Source organism: Chrysemys picta, chromosome 6 (assembly GCF_011386835.1).
Source record: "Chrysemys picta bellii isolate R12L10 chromosome 6, ASM1138683v2, whole genome shotgun sequence".
Lineage (NCBI taxonomy): Eukaryota > Metazoa > Chordata > Testudines > Emydidae > Chrysemys > Chrysemys picta.
The window spans coordinates 90,269,952-90,289,449 of NC_088796.1; the positions used below are offsets into that span (position 1 = coordinate 90,269,952).

General features: G+C 42.7%; 1 protein-coding gene across 1 annotated transcript; it reads left to right on the top strand.

Annotated features, from left to right (window-relative positions):
* Window positions 1–1,817: 1,817 nt before the first annotated feature.
* QNG1 (Q-nucleotide N-glycosylase 1) lies at window positions 1,818–15,518 on the top strand. The gene is given in 8 exon segments (XM_065550574.1): window positions 1,818–1,977; window positions 2,257–2,603; window positions 3,700–3,959; window positions 9,585–9,727; window positions 10,274–10,446; window positions 11,339–11,362; window positions 11,365–11,532; window positions 14,991–15,518. Coding segments are annotated over 7 exon segments (1,338 nt in total). The 5' UTR covers window positions 1,818–1,977; window positions 2,257–2,266; the 3' UTR covers window positions 15,224–15,518.
* The last annotated feature ends 3,980 nt before the right edge of the window (window positions 15,519–19,498 follow it).

The window sequence follows — 19,498 nt, forward strand, 5'->3', positions numbered from 1 at the left end:
GCTGCTTAATACTAATACATTACAGTTGAAAAGTTGCATATGAAAGGTTAAAATGCACATAAGACTATTTGAACGCTAGCAAAAGTAAGTTGGCTGTACTATACGGTCAATTTCAACAGTTGTAAGAACAACAAATTGCAACCTTTTCCTGCTTCAAAACCCAGGGCTGTTTGCTTTCACTGGGAGTTTCTTATGGCATGCTGATGGTATCCATGTATCTTTCACGATTTGTATGTGAAAGTTAGTTTAAATACAAACTACCACAATGAAGGTATTTGGAGCCTCTTCTCATTTTTCCTGTAACCTTTTGTTCTGATGTTGAGCTGCCTATACTTTTTGTGATGAAGAGGTGAAGGTATTTTAATTAGCTATGGGGGGGGGGGGGGAATGGAAGTTCAGTTGTCAGTGGTCCGCTTACCTTTGTCCCACTTAAGAATCAGTGTTTAGGCCATACTGAGCCACTATAAATATGATAATACATGCAGAATGTCAAGTCCATTACAAAACTGCTATATTTGAAATTCTACAGTTGTCCTGTTCTCTATAGGACAATGTTTAGTGGCACACATGTTTTTCCAGATAAGCTGAATTAAATCTAGACCTCTAGCAATGGTACAAAGAAAGCCAGTTGGCTAATCTAGCCACTTAAATTATTGTGCTGTCTCCATTTCATTTATTTTCATTTGAGTGAGTTCTCAGTGCCTGGGGAAAGGAACACTGCAAAAATGAATCCCTTCATATGTGAACTGTGCTGCTTCTATTGCTGTTGTGTACTTGCAGGAGAAATACCTACTGATGTAAGGTATATGCATCCAACTTAATGCTTTGGGTCTGTTAATGCTGCAAGTAAGTAGTGTTCCACTGAAAAGAATATATGGGGTTGCTGGTATTTGCTGTGCAGGGAATGGCAGTAGTGTCCAACTGTATTTTATAAAATGGGGACTATTTTAGCATGACTGTAAAGACCATTTCACAATACAGTGTAAATAAGCCTGAAACCGGTGTTACAATCATTAGCTTTTGAGGGCAGATGGGACCATTTTCAGCTAGACCAGTGATTCTCAAACTGGGTTGGGACCCCATTTTACTGGGGTTGCCAGGGCCAGCATTAGACTTGCTGGGACCCAAGGCTGAAGCTAAACCCTGCCCTCTACCCTCTCTTCTTCTTTCTCCCTCCCCCTCCCCATGTAGTGACTGTCTGAAAGGGGTCAGGATGCAATAAACTTTGAGAACTGGGCTAGAGTGAGTGACTTGCATGTTGCAGGTTACAGAATCTCGCCCATCTTTTCCTGTAATAGACCCATAACATCTGTCTAAGTTACTGAAATCCTCAAATCATGATTTAAAGGCTTTGAGTTATGGAGCATAGTGTCTTGTGTCTTTCTGACTACCAGAGGCTAACAAACGGCTTCTATGGGGGAACGTGACCTGGTATTTTGTTCACTTTCCTTAAGCCTGTTGTAGGTGTGTAACACTTCAAAATAAAGCATGGTGCGTTCTGTGTTCACTCTGCAAGTAACATTATCCGCGCTGCAATATAATTCCACCAGAACTGCCTTTTTCTGCCTTCCCTGCATTCTCCCTTACCCCCAAATCAGCAGCTGGCCTCTCTCCTCATTGGACCAGGAGTCACAGAGAGGGAAAGAATTTGGCAGAAGCGCTATAAAGAGTCTGTAAGGCGGAGTTAGCTCCTCGCCACCCTCTGATAGAATCTGCTGAGCCGCCACTCCGTTAAACAGCTCTTTCGTGCAGCCTGTGCCTTAGCTCGGAAGCTGGCGCTCACCGTCTTCTGGTCGTATCGCCGCTATTATGCAAATCAGGCAAGTTCTGGTTGGCGGCTGAAGGTGAAACGGAGGGAAGAAAAGCGGAAGGGGCGGGCTTTGCGCGGTTACTGCTTCTCGTTCTACCTGGTATCGTCACCGTTCTGACGCTTGCTGTGTAGAGCCCTCCTTGCGAAGCGCCCGCGCACCTGCACAGGTAAGCAGAGAGCTGGGGACGCTTGTCCCCGCTGCAGCAGCGCCCGCCTGGTGGGGGCATTAGTTTTTCTCTTTTTCCGGTACGTTCTGCGAAGAGAAGTGCTGTGGTGGCCTGTAGCTAACCATGTGCAAGGCGTGGGGCAACCTATCGCGAGACCTGGGTGATGTATGGCTCTAATGATGGCCCTGTTCGTGCTGGACCCTGTCAGTCCCCTGGGTCATCTCGCGCTCTCCGAGTACCGCAGAGGATGGCTCTGAATGTTTTTCTTTCCCTCACTAGAAGGAGAGCCATGGAAGCGTTCCTGTCCCCTAAAGACTCTGCCAAGTTCATAGCCGAGAACAGCCAAGACGTGCTTGTTGAAGAAGCGGGAGTGAGGAAAGTTGCAGAGGCTCTGTTTGACAAAGTTTCAGCAAAAGAGTTCAGTTTGGCTGGCTGGAAATCTCTTCACGAGCTGAACCCTCAAGCAGTTAATGATGATGCAGTGAATTGGGTGTTTCTTGCAGATACCCTTAACTTTTCCTTTTGGTCTGAACACCAAGACCATAAGTGTCTGGTGAAGTACAGAGGCAAGATGTACAGTGGTTACTGGTCTCTTTGTGCAGCAATCAACAGAGCACTTGATGATGGTTAGTACATAGTTACTCTGAATTGTAGTGGAACTGCATGGCTGCTATATGGTTGAGCTGCTTATTAAACTAAAAATCTACATACCCAGTTATCATTATGATGGGGGAAGGAGGAAATTCAAAACTGTCTCAGAGTCCGTTTCAAATTTACTCCCTGACCCTGCAAATACATGGAGCTTCTCGGCTCTCTGAGCTGTGGTCCAAGTGTAGTACCTGGGTAGTCCTATTAAGTTCACATGAGATGAACTAGAAGGGCTCTAATGATACCCATTCTTATAGAAAATAAAGTAAACTACTTAATCATCTATATACAAAACAATTTCTGTCTCGAGTTATATTTTTTCTGTTAAACTATACTTTTGATAATTCTGTAGTTATATGCATACGTGACTCCTGTTATTTCAGGTACATACTTCTTAAAATTAATTTATATTTTTGTGATTAACAAATAAACCTTGTCTACACTGAGAATTTTAAGGAATTTTCTCCTGTTAATCTAACACCAATGCAGCTCCAGCAAGTCTAGAAACCACAATAATAGAAACACCTGTACCTGGTGTAGGCTGGTGCTTCCACAGTTGCTATCACTGAAGGAGTGCTAGACCTATGGTGAAGGTATGGCCAAAAATTCTCAGTGTGGGTCTAGTTAAATGTCTTTATGAAGAAACCACAATGAGTGCATACAAATAAGGGGAAAGCTATAAGGATATTTTATGTGGATTCAGAATGACTGGCAATTAAAGTAAAAATAGGAGTAAGAATTGGGTGCTGATATTTGCATGGGATATTATTTAAACATCAAGTCAAGTATTGAAGACTAGTAGAAATGGGGAAAGATACAGAAAAAAGAGAAGAAATGTACAATGATGACTTGCTATTGGGAGCTGTTATCTATAGGAGTCTACAGACATAATAAAGCATTGTCTCAAGTTTGGTTTTAAATGAACAGTTGACTGAATACTTGCTGCTTCTTAATTTGTGAACGTAACTTTCTAGTGTACAGCTGTAATATAACTGTTCCAATCCTAAGTGTATTATTTCACAAATGCCTATATAACATGATATTCTAAAAGGTTTTGTTTTTATTTTTCTGAAGGAATACCTATTACCAGTGCTGCATATTATGCCACTATGACACTTGAGCAGGTTAGACATGTATTTCGCTCTGACACAGATGTCCCCATGCCTTTGATTGAAGAGAGACATCGTATTCTTAATGAAACGGGGACAATTCTGCTTGAGAAGTTTGGAGGCTCTTTTGTCACCTGTGTTAAAATGAGTGAGAAAAGTGCTCAGAAACTACTGCGTATAGTAGTAGAGAATTTTCCTTCTTACAGAGATGAGGCTGCATTTAAGGTAAGTTAGTTCTGCTGGGGAATTTTGAACTTAAAAAGAGCTCACTTATTACTGAGTGTACCCCAAAACTATTGTTAGGCTGTCCATGAAAACTTTTTTTTTTTTTTTTAAATGACAGGTCAGATTTTTGCCCAGAATTGAGATTTTTGTGAAAATAAGCTTCCATAAAATCAAAGGCTAACAGAAATATTGCCATGAAATCTTTTTATTTTTGAATTTCAATGGTAACAATTCTTCTGCTGTGTTTGCTATCCAAACATTATAGTCAGGTGTTAGTGTTTTGAGAACCTGAAAGTGAAATTGACGATTCAATTTTTACTGATGTTTCTCTGGGGTAAAAAGCAAACATCAGATTTGCTTTTCACTAAATGCTATTTTTAATGGGTTTTTAATAATATGTAATCATTAGTAATATAGGGAACTTTGTTTTTAAAAACCAATTTAATTTTTAAGATGTGATAAAATTGTATTTTGTTTATAAAGCTAACAATCGATAACAAAATTACAAGAATTACTTAAAAATCACTTGCTTACCTAAAGCTTTCGTGCTCCTTGAAACCCAGTAGGGACTTCCATAATTACTTGCACTGATAAATAACTCCTGTACTAGTCAGTGATGCATTCCTTGTGGATGATACACACTTCTGAGTAAAAGTGCACAGTTGTTTTTTTTTTTTTTCTTTTTCCCCTTCTGTTTCCTCTTCACCACTCTTGTTGTGTTTTTTGTTTTGTTTTGTTTTTTTCTATTATAGGAGTGACAGGGTTCCCAGTCAAATCAGGGTCCCATTGTACCAGGATCTATATAAACACACAGGAAGAGATGATTCCAGCAGCTGAAAGTTCATATTTTGCTCCCCCTAACTTTATTTTTCCTTTTATCTGTCTCCAGATTTTTTTTCTTCCCTTCTCCCCATTTTTTAAGGGTTTCAGCAGCCACTGAAGAAACTTTTACTTTTAATGGAGTATAACAATTTACACCAAGTGGGGATCTGCCCCATGACTCCTGTTGATTTCAGTGGGTGTTATATAGATGAATATAAAATAGAATGAGACCATAATGTTATACTTCTGCTCGTACATCATCTCTACAGGGCTGCCTTTCAGGAAATTGGGTCTAGTCAATCTTTGCTTCATTTGTTGGCATCTCCTATCTATACTGGAGCTTGGTCTGTACTAGCATATTCCATCCCGGGTGTCAGAGCAAGTGAGCTGCACTGTTTAGTCCTGTCTATACTAGCACTCCACTTTCACACCACACATGAAGAAGACCTGCATGAGCATTAGTGATAATAGGTGGTCTCTTCAAGATACCTTTTTTGAACATCTTAACTTGAACCTAAAACATACTGACAACATGCAAAGAGGAAGTAGGCCAATAAAGTGCAGAATGGTATTTATAATTGATTGTTAATTTTTCCCTAGCTGGTCTTCAGTAGGCGATGTTATTTTATTTCTTTGTGTGGCTTCCTACTGAGAAATAAGATGTCTTCTGTATGGGAAACAGTTCAGATGAGTTTGAATTATTATTATTTATGCAGGGTATTACCATATTAATTTAATCATAAATTCCTTTTCTAAATATTTGGTTGATTTAATATCAACTGTATAAATATCATGTCTAAAAAGCCTAAATAATAAGTAATTTACTACTTCCAAACAGTAACAAAACATTTTATAAGCATTTGATCAAGATGCTTACAAATGGCCTAAACCCAACGGTGCTTAGATCCATATTGGTTAGCTCCAGCATGGTCAGGCAGGTATTAGCAATGAACCCTTTAAGAGTTTCCCTTTTTTATACATTTTAACAAATAACTGATGTAATAGCTAAGGTCCAATAATCGGCAAAGGCCAGATGGAGTTTCTTTTATAACCGATTATTTACTGCACCTGGTACCCAATTAACTGTTTTATTTCTGTTATTTCGCCTGAATCTTAAATAAGATAGCACTAGTATTTGAAGAGTCACTATTTCTTCTTCGTATGGCTGATGTAAATGTAGAGCAACATCTTTACATTTAGATGGCTAAGCCAGATTGTTGCATCTGGAGTAGCAGAGTGTATTGCTACGATGCCTCCTTCGTATTTGTGAGTCAGGCATTGAGTTGTTATATGTTCCATGGTCTGTTCTGGGTGACCCCAGTCGCACACTGGAGCGTCTTTAATTTTCCATTTGTACAGCAAGTATCTGCAACTGCCATGGTTTGTGCAGATGTGGTTTTGGTTGCCCATGAACTTCGTGGGAGCTCAAACCAGGGATCTTCTGCATTGGGTCTTTCACAAGGCAATTATTTGTGACGTCTTATGAATTCCATTCTGCTTTCCAAGCTTCATCAGGGTTGAAATCCCACTATTGAAGCTTAAATGCCTGGGTCCAAAAGTGCTTATGCAACCTCAAGCGCTGGTGAAAAATGGTGTTAAGGTCCTGGGGGATGGGAAGACTTCATTTTCCATGGTCCTCTGGAATTCCTGAAGGGTTGTGGCATTGTAGCAAATGGATGGGGGAGCAATGTGCAACAGCACTGGCAGCTAAGGTGTTGGGGTCAACTTGTGGGTTCCAGTGATGCACCATATTGCAGTGTTCAATTGGACAGTAACAAGTTGAGTCTCAGTACTTCTGGTCCATACCAATGCACAGTACTCAGCTACGGAGTACACAAGGACTGATGTGTCTAGCACTGATGGTGATGCTCGCCAGCTTGTGCTTGCCAGTTTCTGGACCCGGTTGACCCTTGTCTTCGTCTTGGCAATTACCTTCTTCAGATGGTTGTGGAAGGGGTTAGCGTGCGATCCAGCTTCACTCCGAGATAGGCCAGAAAGGGATCGTGTTGCCGCAGAAGGGTCACTACACGTTTAACACAACAACTCTTCTTTCTCAGTCTTATTCTTTTCAGTCATTTGTGTTGGATCTGTTGCTCATGCTAATATCCCAACTCGATTTAAAATCATAGTTCATCCAAATCTCAGGTGGGCCTATATTCTACAATAAATCCACCCTAACTAGTTTCTGAACTTACTATGTTGTTCACGTTAAACAGTTCAAAGCATATTTTTCCTCCTTCCAGCAAATACATGTCTGATTAAAAGATAAACACTTTACTGGAAAGTGATAAGCAGAATATGCTTCTTATGTGAGGAATGGCAAAATGTGTTTATGTAACCTTCACAAGAGCCTGAATGCTTAATGAGTCTTGCGTTATAAATAGCAGCTGCAAACAAACTGTAGAATGAAAATCAGTCACAAATGCTGATGTTGCACCATAAACATTTATATGATCAAAGTTTATTGCACTAGTGCATGGCCTATCTTTGTTTTTTGCCAGGCAGCTATATGTTCTGAGATGGATGAAACAGTGCTGGCCAAATTTATACCATAGTTGTAACAAAATCAGTGCTAGCAGTTGAGAGACAGTCCCCAGTTTGCACGTTCTCAACATTGCTTCCATGGTAGAAGACTGAGGTGTCACAAGGCAGGACCATGACATGATACAGGATCAGGAAGTAGCAGAAACTGAAGTTGGGTTGGGGAGGAATCTGAAAACCAAATAAAATTTCCCTGATAACACTTAGGAACAAAAATGTAATGTGTATTAGCGTCACACATTCGTATTAAAAAGTATAAGCAAAATAGGCTTCAGCTTTTCTCAGTCATGCTCTGATTTTTTTCAAGGGGAATTTTTACAACTAAAACAAGATGTCCCCAACTCTGAGTGCAAGTTTCACAAAAGGTACTACATATGAGACACTTTGTTACTAAAATTACAGAAATCAGAGTCCCTGATCTTAAAGGCAAATTACAAACCAAAAAAGTCTTTCTGTTTTGTTTGTGCCCTTAACAATATTAATAGACTGCCCTCCCTCTCTTCCCCCTGTGTGCTCCCCTCCCCCCACCCCCAAAAAAACCAAAAAAATTAGTTGCTGTTCTAGGCCACAATTAAGCAAGCGCTGAAGTGGGGACCAGAGACATATTACTTGTGAATCACTGTTGTACTCACAATCACTGCTGTACTTGAAATGTGTCCCAGAATTTTGAGATTCACACTGCAGGAGTCTTATGCCTGCCAGTTAAACCATGGGATCCTTTCCAAGCAGTGACCCATGAATGATATATATCCCTTGCGTCCAACATTCTGGAACTGTAAAATCCTCACTCCTAACAATCCACCTTTTCTCTGATTTGGTACTAGAAGCATTATCATACCTTACATGCTCAATGCACTGCTTTGTTAGCAGCAACTAGCATTGGTAAGATGGTACTTAGGCCTCTGTCTGACTCTCAAGATGAGATCTATTGGTCGGTCAGAATTAGTAAGGGTTCTGATGGTTCCAGCTGTTTCTCCTTTTTTCACTGGGGAGGAGGGATCACCATCCAATCCTTCATTGGAGTCCCACTGCCAAAACTGATAGTTGGCCCAACTTCCCTCCGAAACAATCTGAGAAAGCAGTTCAAATGGTAACAGTATTTCCCTAAAGATATATGCTTCTTCCTGGAAACTGCCACCAACAACCCTAGCTAATTCCACTCTGTCCAACAGACAAGTTATGGAGGCTTAGAGGGAGATGGGGTCACTATGGTAGCATTTTGGGAAGGATAAAAGTGCGTGCGTGCATGCATGCCAGGGCATGAAAACTACAGTGGAGTCACATCTTACACGGGGATTAGGTTCTAAAGTAAGGCGAAAATTACGTATAGTCAACATTACCCTTGAAAATCCTTTAAATCGCCCATAAAGTACAGTATACTGTACATGATTTTGTGTATACAACCCTGTACAATAATATATATTTCAGAGTAGCAGCCGTGTTAATCTGTATCCGCAAAAAGAACAGGAGTACTTGTGGCACCTTAGAGACTAACAAATTTATTAGAGCATAAGCTTTCATGGACTACAGCCCACGAAAGCTATGCTCTAATAAATTTGTTAGTCTCTAAGGTGCCACAAGTACTCCTGTTCTTTTTAATAATATATGTCTACAGTAATGTACAATATATAATAGAGTACATATGCACAATATAATTTTACAGTACTGTATTTTTAATTACAGGGGGGTAACTACAGGGGGTCGTCAGGGTTTAATGTCGATCCAGGAGACAGAGGTGTCGGAGAGCTTGGGTGACGGAGAGCGAGTTGTAGATGAAGTGGTTGGTTCGGCTCAAGAAGTTGATTGCGTAGGCTTAATCTGCTGCTGGTTGTTTTTCCTTGAAAAACATGGTGATTGGCAACTGTCGCTGTTGTCTCTTGAGCAGCTCAAGAGACACAGTCTCAAATCATCTGTAATACTACGTGTGATTTTTGAGGCTTCGTTCTATAGAGGGATCATATTCAGAAATTAAATCATTCAAGTGTTTCGCTGCTTGGAACACTTCAGCAAATTTATGAAGATTCCAACTTGCTGGTTCTTCCTGTTCGTTGTCATCATCTTCTGTAGACGATTTTATCAGTTCCTCTAACTCTGTTAGTCAATGTTTCTCTATGACTCTCAATTAATTGTTCAACTTCTTCCTCAAGGATCTCGACGAAGCCATCACCACTCACTTGCCTGGCCACCTGAACAATGCATTTCATTTCTTTGTCAATGGTGGGGAAACCCTTAAAATCATTCACACATTCTTTCTTTCCATAGATTTCGCCAACATGCATTCACTGTTTCAGGCTTGATTGTATCCATTGCCTGATTAATATAAGTGATGCAATCGGCAATGTTGAAGGACTTCCAACACTCCATCACATTAAGATTGGGATCAGCATCCATAGCGCTACGTATCCGTGAGAACGTAAGCCTCGTGTACATAGCCTTGAAACAGCTAATCACACCTTGGTCGAGAGGATGGAGGTGGTAATGGGGGGGGGGGGGAGACGAGAGAAAGATGACTTCAACGTCGTTATGTGCAAACCGGAGTGCCACAGGGTTGCCAGGAGCATTGTCTACAATCAGCAACACTTTAAAGTCAAGTCCTTTCTCTTCGAGGTACCACTTGACCTCTGGAATGAAACACTTGTGGAACTAATCCAGAAATAATGCTGCCTTCACCCAAGCCTTTTTATTTGATTGACAGAACACATAGAGCAAGCCTGGTTTTATTAAATGTCCAGCTGCATTGCCACAAAACAACACAGTCACACGGTCTTCAGCTGCTTTGAAGCCAGGGGCTTGTCTTTCTGATTTCAAAATATAAGTGCGGTTGGGCATTTTTTTCCAGAAGAGCCCAGTCTCATCAGCATTAAAAACTTGTTCTGGAAGATAGCCCTTTTCTTCTATGATTTTCTTTAATTGTTCGGGGTAGGCTTTTGCTGCTGCTTCTTCATTGGCAGATGCAGCTTCACCAGTAGTCTGCACGTTTTTGAGGTTGAAGCAGTTCCTGAAGCAGTTCCTAAAGCCGTTAAGCCAACCTTGGCTGGCTTTGAATTCCTTCTCATCAGAAGGCTGTCCCTCTTCAGCAGGAGGTTTGAACAGTGCGTAGAGGCTAAGAGCCTTTTCTCGCAACGTATTGCCATCGATAGGCACACGTTTACAGTTCATGTCTTCCAGCCATACGTTTAATGCTTTTTCAGTCTTCACTAAAGTCTTATCATGCACTTGGCTCGTCACCTTAGCAGTTATTGGAGCACTTGATGCCACAGCTTGACGAATTTCTCTCTCTCAAATCTTGATGTCACGGATGCTAGATTCATTGTGGCCATATTTACGCGCCACGTTGGAGACTGACATACCGTCTCTCAGTAAGTCCAACACAGCCAGTTTTTCCTCCAGCGTTGGAACAGATCACTGTTTCTTCGTTTGAGCACCAGATGAAGTAGTTGGCGTTTAGGGGCCATGTTGTACCAAAAATACGTATCTTTAAACACTAGAATCACACTCAGCGCGGTGAGATGCTCACACTATGAGAGGCATGCAGGAACTGAGACTGACCTGAGGGAACAGCAGATTTACGTCTCCCATCTCACACTAACTTCGAGGCATACGCTCATTGGGTGGAATCACCCGCACTATTTACAGGTACCTTGTTGTTTTTCTTTTTCTTTTTTTTTTGCAGAGCGCGTATAGTTGAATTTGCGTAAGTTAAATGTGCGTATGCTGTGACTCGGCTGTACTATCGCAGTCTAGCTTTGCTTTAATTTCTTTCTTTTGAAAAGTTAAGTGCTGGAAATTGTTGCTATAAATACAAAGTGTTACTTCCTTACATGGAACAGGCTATACTTTGAGTTGCATTTGAGTGAAACATGATAAGATTCTAAGATTAGTATTTCTTTAAACATAGAGGGGGGCAGCCATCCTTAGTTGGGTAAGCATAATGATTGTTTCCTTTAACAAAATGAAGTCTCTGAATACTTGCATCTCTCAGATGCCTAAACAGTTGTTTTCTTGTTGTCTGTCAGGTAAAAAGGTGTCTTTTTATAAACGGCACAAATACTAGTGGCTGATACCTGGAGCGCATTGGAAGGGAAAGGAGATGGCTGCTTCGGTGACATTTCTAGTCTGACTATATTTGCTGACTATAGGATCCCTCAAGTCCTTGTTCACCTGGGAGCAATGAGATATTCTGATGAACTGATGAAGAAACTCCATGAAGGTTTGCAACTCCTTTATTGCATCAAGTGTGTTTGTGGTGTTTGTCAGCATTTATGAATATTTTGTAGCGTAGAGGTTATGTAGCCTCTCTGAAAGAGGTATGAGAGAAGTTTTTTTTTTCCTTTTGATATGCAGAGTTATCATCCAATGATGGGGAGAGGGTGGGAAAGTACATGCTCTAAAGATTGGGGATGAGATCGCCCCGTCATCCTTTTCATCATATATAAATATTAAACTGTACATTTATTTGGATTAAACACTACTATGGTTGGATTTAAAAGGATGTTGTGATGGGTAGGATCACAGAAACCTCCTTGGGAGCTGCCACCCGATGTGCAAAAGACTACCTCTGCTCCTGTTTTCCCTGCCAGCTCAGGACTCCAGCACCCTGTGTTGCTGAGCCAGACACTCCCGTCTGGCTCCAGACACAGATCCAGGGTCTGAATCACTTGCCCCAAAGCTACAAGTTTACCTGAAAACAGCTCACAGAACTGTGCTTGTCTTTAGCACTCAGATGCCCAACTCCCAATGGGGTCTAAACCCAGAAAAATCCGTTTTACCCTGCATAAAGCTTATGCAGAGTAAACTCATAAATTGTTCGCCCTCTATAACACTGATAGAGAGATATGCACAGTTGTTTGCTCCCCCAGGTATTAATACATACTCTGAGTAAATTACTAAATAAAAAGTGATTTTATTAAATACAGACAGTAGGATTTAAGTGGTTCCAAGTAGTAATAGACAGAACAAAGTAAGTCACCAAACAAAATAAAATAAAATGCGCAAATCTATGTCTAATCAAACTGAATACAGATAATCTCACCCTCAGAGATGTTTCAGTAAGTTTTTCTCAGACTGGACACCTTCCAGGCCTGGGCAAAATTCTTTCCCCTGGTACAGCTCTTGTTCCAGCTCAGGTGATAGCTAGGGGATTCTTCATGATGGCTCCTCCCTCCCCTTTGTTCTCTTCCACCCCTTTATATATCTTTTGCATAAGGCGGGAACTCTTTGTCCCTCTGGGTTTCCACCCTCCCCTCCCCACTGGAAAAGCACCAGGTTAAAGATGGATTCCAGTTCAGGTGACATGATCACATGTCACTGCAAGACTTCATTACTCACTTGCCAGCACACAAATATACAGGAAGACTCACAGGTAAAGACAGCCATCTGCAGACAATGGGAGTCATCAAGATTCCGGGCCATTAATAATGGCCCACACTTTACATAATTACAATAGGCCCTCAGAGTTATATTTTATATTTCTAGTTTTAGATACAAGAGTGGTACATTTATACAAATCGGATGATCACACTCAGTAAATTATAAGCTTTGTAATGATACCTTACAAGAGACCTTTTGCATGAAGCATATCCTAGTTACGTTATATACACTTTTTACCATATTTTTCTAAAGCTATCCCAGTTACATTATATTCACTTATTATCATGTTTTTATAAAACCATATAGACTGCACAACGTCACAGATGTTGACGATGATGATGAACTGGTATACTGAGCTTCTGTTGGGCTGGTGTCATTTTCAACAAGGTTATAGCTGCCAGTTTGTGGCTTAGGATATGTCTATGTTGCAGTTAGACACCTGCAGCTGGCCCATGCCAGCTGACTCTGGCTCACATGGCTTGGGCTAAGGAGCTGTTTAATTGCGGTGTAGACATTCAAACTCAGGTTGGAGCTCCAGCCCAAGCTTGAATGTCTATACTGTAATTAAACAGCCCCTTAGCCCAAGCTCTGTGAGTCTGAGTCAGCTGGCATGGGCCAGTCACAGGTTTTTAATTGTAGTGTAAACATACCCTTGGTGAGTTCCTAAGAGTTGTACCTACCTTTTTCCTGAACTTGAAAAAACAAAAGGATGTGGACAGTCATTTACCTCAAACTGCTAACAGTTACTGTGTGTGTGTGAAAAGAACAGTAATACAGAAACATAAAGTTAATTTGTTAGTTATTATGTAAACCTATCCACGTTAAGTGAAATTCTGAACACCATGTAAGCAAATTCTCTCTGGAGTCATGTTTTTATTTATTGATGTTTTGTTTCCATTTTCCTGTGCATGTTAACAGTAAAACAACTAATAGTAGAAATGGGATTTGTCTCTAGATTTTTTTTCATTTGTTTGTTTTACTTTTCTCATTAAAACCTGTAGCCTATCTTTGGCTTAACCACTTTACCCCGTACTTAGTTTTGGGTAATTTTTGGCTGTTTGTTCATCTCTGATGAAACAATACTGCCTGGCAGTAGGGTAAATCCAATATCAAGACATTATAAACAATAGTTCATTTATTAAATCTACACTTCCCTGTCTCCTTAATTATACCAATCACTTACTTCAAAGAAAGCAGCTCCCAGTCTTCCAAATTTGGTTTTTCTTCCCTTTAGCAAGTCTTTCAGAGCAAACAATCCTCCTCATTGAAAATCTGAATACAGTGCATTGCATTTTATTCATGTACCCAATGTTGCTCTCCTGTAATGTTCTGGTTTCAGTGTTCACAAATTTTTCAGTATTGACTGGCAGCATCAAATACAAACTAAAGGCTACAGTTCCATTCTTGCGGGCACTGGGGAGAGGTAAAGGACATCAAAATAATGGGATGAACTACAGTCCCACCGAATAATGTTTCAGGACAAAACCTTCATTTTCCGGATTATTCTGTTTTAGCTGTTAAATCCTTTTTAGATTAAAATAGCATTCTGTTCAGTTAGTGAGCTGTTCAAAAGGAGTAGATTAACTCTTCTAAAATATGTTACTTTTCTTAAAAAAGAAAGTTAACGGAGAAAATGAGAAACTGCAATATCATCTACATGCAAAACAGTGTGTCTGTCTTATATCTTCCCCGATGACAAAAAAAAAAAGATGAGGAATTATATGACACAGTGGATTTGTTCACTAGTTTTTTTGGAAATCAGATTTGAATTCTGTTTTAAACCACAGGAGCTTAAGAGTCTTGTGGTCTTCTAGTGCTAGGGTGATATAATCAGATTCTGTTGCCATACAATGGTGGATACGTAATTATCTTTTTCTGACAAGAGACTGACAAGGACTGGAATTGCAAGAACAGGAGTAAGGTGTATTCATAAATGTGTGCAGCTTTCCTGACTTTGAATAGTGCTGTAGTATCTGGATTTGCCCATATATCAACCCTTCCCTCATCCGCGGCCACCTACTGCTGTATTTTAGAAATAACTAAAATATATAGGACATACTTCTCAGTAGATGGGAGTTTAACAATGCAGCAACTCATAAATATACACAGAAAAACAAAATGAAAACTCTAGAAAATGCACAGGCTGATTTTTTTTTTTTAATAGTGCAGTATATTAAATCTGTAACTCTAGTTTATATTTAACTATATGTAGCTTAAAGAGAAGGTGTATAGCATCTGTGACTCCTGTCTTCTGATCCACTGAACATTAATTGGAGTGCTCTCTATTCTGTTCAATAGGAATAATGTTCCAGTCTGGAGATAAACAAGAAGTGGAGATCCGAGGTTGTTCTATTTGGTGTTGTGGATTGATTTGTGATCATCTGCTGGAACTTTATAAGAAGAAGGGACAAAACATGAGTGAAAGAATCAATGCAGTTCTTCTTGATTATTATCTATGGGACTATGCCCGGGATCACAGGGAAGATATGAAAGAAATTCCAATTCATCGTGTACGTTGCATATACTACTAACACCAATTTTATAGATCTCTCATTGATGCATCATGCAGATTTGTTACTTAATTTGCAGCTTTTTATATACTGACTTGGAACATTCAGCAGTAAGTTAAATACCTGTTCTCTGATATATTAACACTTTTGTCCATCACTGCAGTTGTGTATTAGTACTCCATAGAATTCACATTCAGGGAAGGCCTATTTTTTTTTGTATTCAATAAATAATTAGTTTTATTTCAAGCATAAGACATCTGAATTTATATAATCAAACTTCAATAAAGTTGAATCACTTGATTCAGTACATATTCAATTAATTGATCTAATTTGCATTGTGAATCTTAAACAACATAACTGCATTTTCATAGACAAACAGGGCTGGAAGAGACTTTGAATTGAGAGGTCATCAGGTCCGGTCAGAAGCGCGGCTGCCAGGTTCTCCCCCTGCCGGGGGGCGAGGGGAAGCAGCAACCTCACAGCTCCGGCTGGTGAGAAGCGCGGCTGCCAGCTTTGTCTCCTGCCTAGGGGGGGGCAACCTCACAGCCCCGCATGCACGTGCCGCGCTCCGACGGCCCGGACGGTCAGAAGCGCGGCGGCCGGGGGCCCCCGCGCACCGCGCTCTGAACGGCCAGAAGCGCGCACATGCGTGCACGTGTCTCCATCTCCCGCTCCCCCTGCCTGGCGTACAGCGGGTGCGTCACTTCCGGGGCCTGCTGAGGCGGGAAGCGCTGGGCATGAGGCAGAGCTGGTAAGTGCGAGCGAGGGGAGGGGCACCTGGGCTCGAGCCGCAGCTGGTGGGGACTGGGCCGAGACCCCGCCAAACCCACTCTTTGGTTGGGGGTGGGGTGGCTACTGCGCTGGTTGCTCCTAGGGCGGCCTCCGTAGTGATGAGGTGGGGTTTGAACTGTCTGTGGGCAGCCGGAAAAACCGGGGAGGGGGGGGGAGAGAGAGAGAGAGAGAGAGAGTGTGTGTGTGTGTGTGGTCGGCTTTAGGCCGATTCAACTGAGTCTCCTGAATCGGGCCCCAAGCCCCAGTCTGGCGTGCTGGGGTGGCCCAACTTCCCCAGGGGGCTATTTAAAGGGCCTGGGGCTCCAGCTGCCTCTAGTGCACCCCCTGCCCACACCACCCCGCACCTCCTGCCCTGCCCCCAGCCAGCCAGCCCCACACGCCCCAGCCCCGCACCCCCTACCCTGCTCGCAGCCAGCCCCTGTCTCTAGCCAGCCCCACACCCCCTGCCTGCAGCCAGCCCCTGCTCCATCCCCTGCCCTGTTTCCAGCTCCGCACCCCCTGCCCTGCCTGCACCAGCCCGTCTCCAGCCAGTCCCGCACCTCCTGCCCTGCCCGCAGCCAGCCCCTGCCGCACTCTCTGCTCTGTCTCCAGCCAACCCCTGCCGCACCCCCCTGCGGCCCTGCCCGAAGCCAGCCAGCCCCACACACATCCCTGCCCACCCCAGCCCCGCACCCCCAGCCCTGTCTCCAGCAAACCCCTGCCGCAACCCCCTGCCTGAAGCCAGCCAGTCCCGCACTCCTCTGTCTCCAGCCCAGCCAACCCCTGCCGCACCCTGCTGCGGCCCTGCCTGAAGCCAGCCAGCCTGCCCCATACCCCCCTGTCTCCAACCAGCCCCGCATTCCTTGCCCTGCCTGCAGCCAGACCTTACCTCCAGTCAGCCCCTGCCCTCCCTCCAGCCAGTCCCATGTCCACTGGTGCCCTGCAGTTCCCAGGGCAGGAACCCTGCACACCTGCTTCAATGAGGGGGGCTGGGAGCACCTGGGACCCACACATGTGCACACCACTAGGGTGACCAGACAGCAAGTGTGAAAAAACAGAACAGGGGTGGGGGATAATAGGAGCCTATATAAGAAAAAGACCCAAAAATTGGGACTGTCCCTATAAAATTGGGACATCTGGTCACCCTAGGACACCCCCAGGGAGTGGCGGGGACCCCCACATGTGAAATGGAGCTCATTAATAACTGATCAACAGCATAACACAATGTACATAATATATAATTTTATTATTTATATAGTTATGGAAAGTAAATAATACATGGAAGAAAGGAAAGGCTTTTTTTTTTTTTACATGTTTTTTTTTTTTTTCTTCTAGTCATCCCTGCTGGGGCCCTGCCAAAAATGTTCGAATTGGGCCCCGCACTTCCTAAAGCCAGCCGTGTGTGTGTGTGTGTGTGTTTTGCACCTGCCCTGCCCTGACTGCTGCCCCCTTCCCTGGTCCAGGGACCTTATCCCTCCCCAGCCCCTATCACACTGCCCCCACTCCCAGGGCTCCCTGCGGCCCCTGTGTTTGTGTGTGGGACAGTCACATCCAATCCCTTCACACTGCTCCCCTTCCCCCTCCCCAGCTTAGTTCATACCCCCAGAAAATCCCTTCAAACTGTCCCCCTTTTCCCCTCCCCTTATTTCATGGGGGGATGACGAACCGAGTGGGCGGGTGGGCAGGTAGTGGCGGTGAGGCTTTATACTTGCGGGGAGGTGAGGAGGCGAGCGGCGAGTCGGTGGCTGGAAGGAAAATACCATTTTCAGTATTTTAAATTTTGGTACTGCCATGTGCAGTAATATAGTGACCCCTCGGGGTCAAAGAGGGGTGTAATGATGGGGCCGAGCAGGGAGGGGGCGGGTCCTATTTTACTGATGTGATTTGGTTACCCTATGCGCGCCGTTTCTTTCCCCCTCTACAGGCTTCTACACAGTGAGTGCCTTGCTAGTGTGCCATGCGCCGTGAGATATCTCTTCTCTTTGTGTGTGACTGAGCGTTTCCCTTGTGTGTGAATTTATTCAACAAAATCTTGAGCTTCATAATGGCTACCATGAGTGAAAAGAAAAAGAGAAAAATAGAATCACAGCACAGAGTTTTCAACACTGAATGGACAAATAAATACTTATGTACTGTTTCCAAAGACAAAATACTGTGTCTTGTGTGTCGTGAAACGTTAGCCGTTCCGAAAGAATACAACCTTCGGCGGCACTTTGAAACTAAACATCCCAATCTCGCCAAATTGAACCCAAATGAAAAAATAATTAAAGCAGCCAGTTTAGTGAAAAACCTTAGTGGAGAACAGCAAATTTTCAAGAAAGTGAGCACTGAGAACGATACAGTTACTAAAGTAAGCTTTCAAATTTCTAAGAAAATTGCTGCTGCTGGGAAATGCTTCACAGAAGGCGAGTTTTTAAAAAAGTATGTTGATTGCTGTATCTGAGTTATGTCCAGAAAAGAGGGGAATATTTGAGAATGTCAGTCTATCACGCATGACTGTACAGAGAAGAATAGCTGACATTTCTACTAATCTAAGTGATCAGTTAAAGCAGAGAGTCAGTGAATTCTGCTTTTACTCCCTAGCTATGGATGAAAGCACCGATTTAAAAGACACCACCCAACTTCTTATTTTTATTAGAGGTATTGATAAAAACTTTGAAATTACTGAAGAACTTGTTGGCATGTGCTCCATGATGGGTGGCACAACTGGAAAAGAAATCTCCAGTGAAGTGATAAAGTGCATGAATGATAAGGTGGGAGTAGATTTCACAAACTTGGTGGCCATTTGTACTGATGGTGTTCCAGCTATGTGTGGAAAAAATGTTGGAGCAGTTACTCCAACAGCTGGATGAGCTAATTCCCAAGAAGACTATCAGGAGGCGCCGCCGGGATGAGTCCTGCTTGCTTACACGGGGGCTGGGCAGCGCTCGGGGGGGACAGGGTTCGGCGGGGCTGGGTGGCGCTGTGGGGGGGGGGGGGGCGTGTTTCAGCACGGCCGGGGGGTTTCAGCCCTCAGCTATTTTCTTTGGAGTAATATGGCCCTCACCGCTTTACGAGTTGTGCAGGCCTGGTTTAACATAAATACTTAACCTTGAATAGTTACTTAGAATATGTGCTAAGTGGCCCTTAGCACCCCTGTAGTTATAGGACAAAAAAGGGAGGGGGAATTAGTGAGTTATAGCTTATTACAACAATCTGTAAATCCAGTGATTTTATTAAGACCACGATTTTTAGTGTCTAGCAAAGTTATGAATTTAAGCTCCCAGGCTCGTCTTTTGAAAATGTTGTGCAGGGTATTTCTCAAGACGATAAGTCAGATACAGAATGATTGCTTTTTGAAAAGTGTTCACCCACAGATGATCGGTTTTTATCTTATTTTCCTGTGAGAGTTAATTCAAGAGCATAGTGATTGTCTGATTTCACCCATATAGTTAGGGCATTTAGTGCAGTGGATGGGTCCTGAAAGGTGTGTCGTGGGGGATGCTGATCATTGTAGCAGTGGAGATATGCTGCAGGTTTTGCATC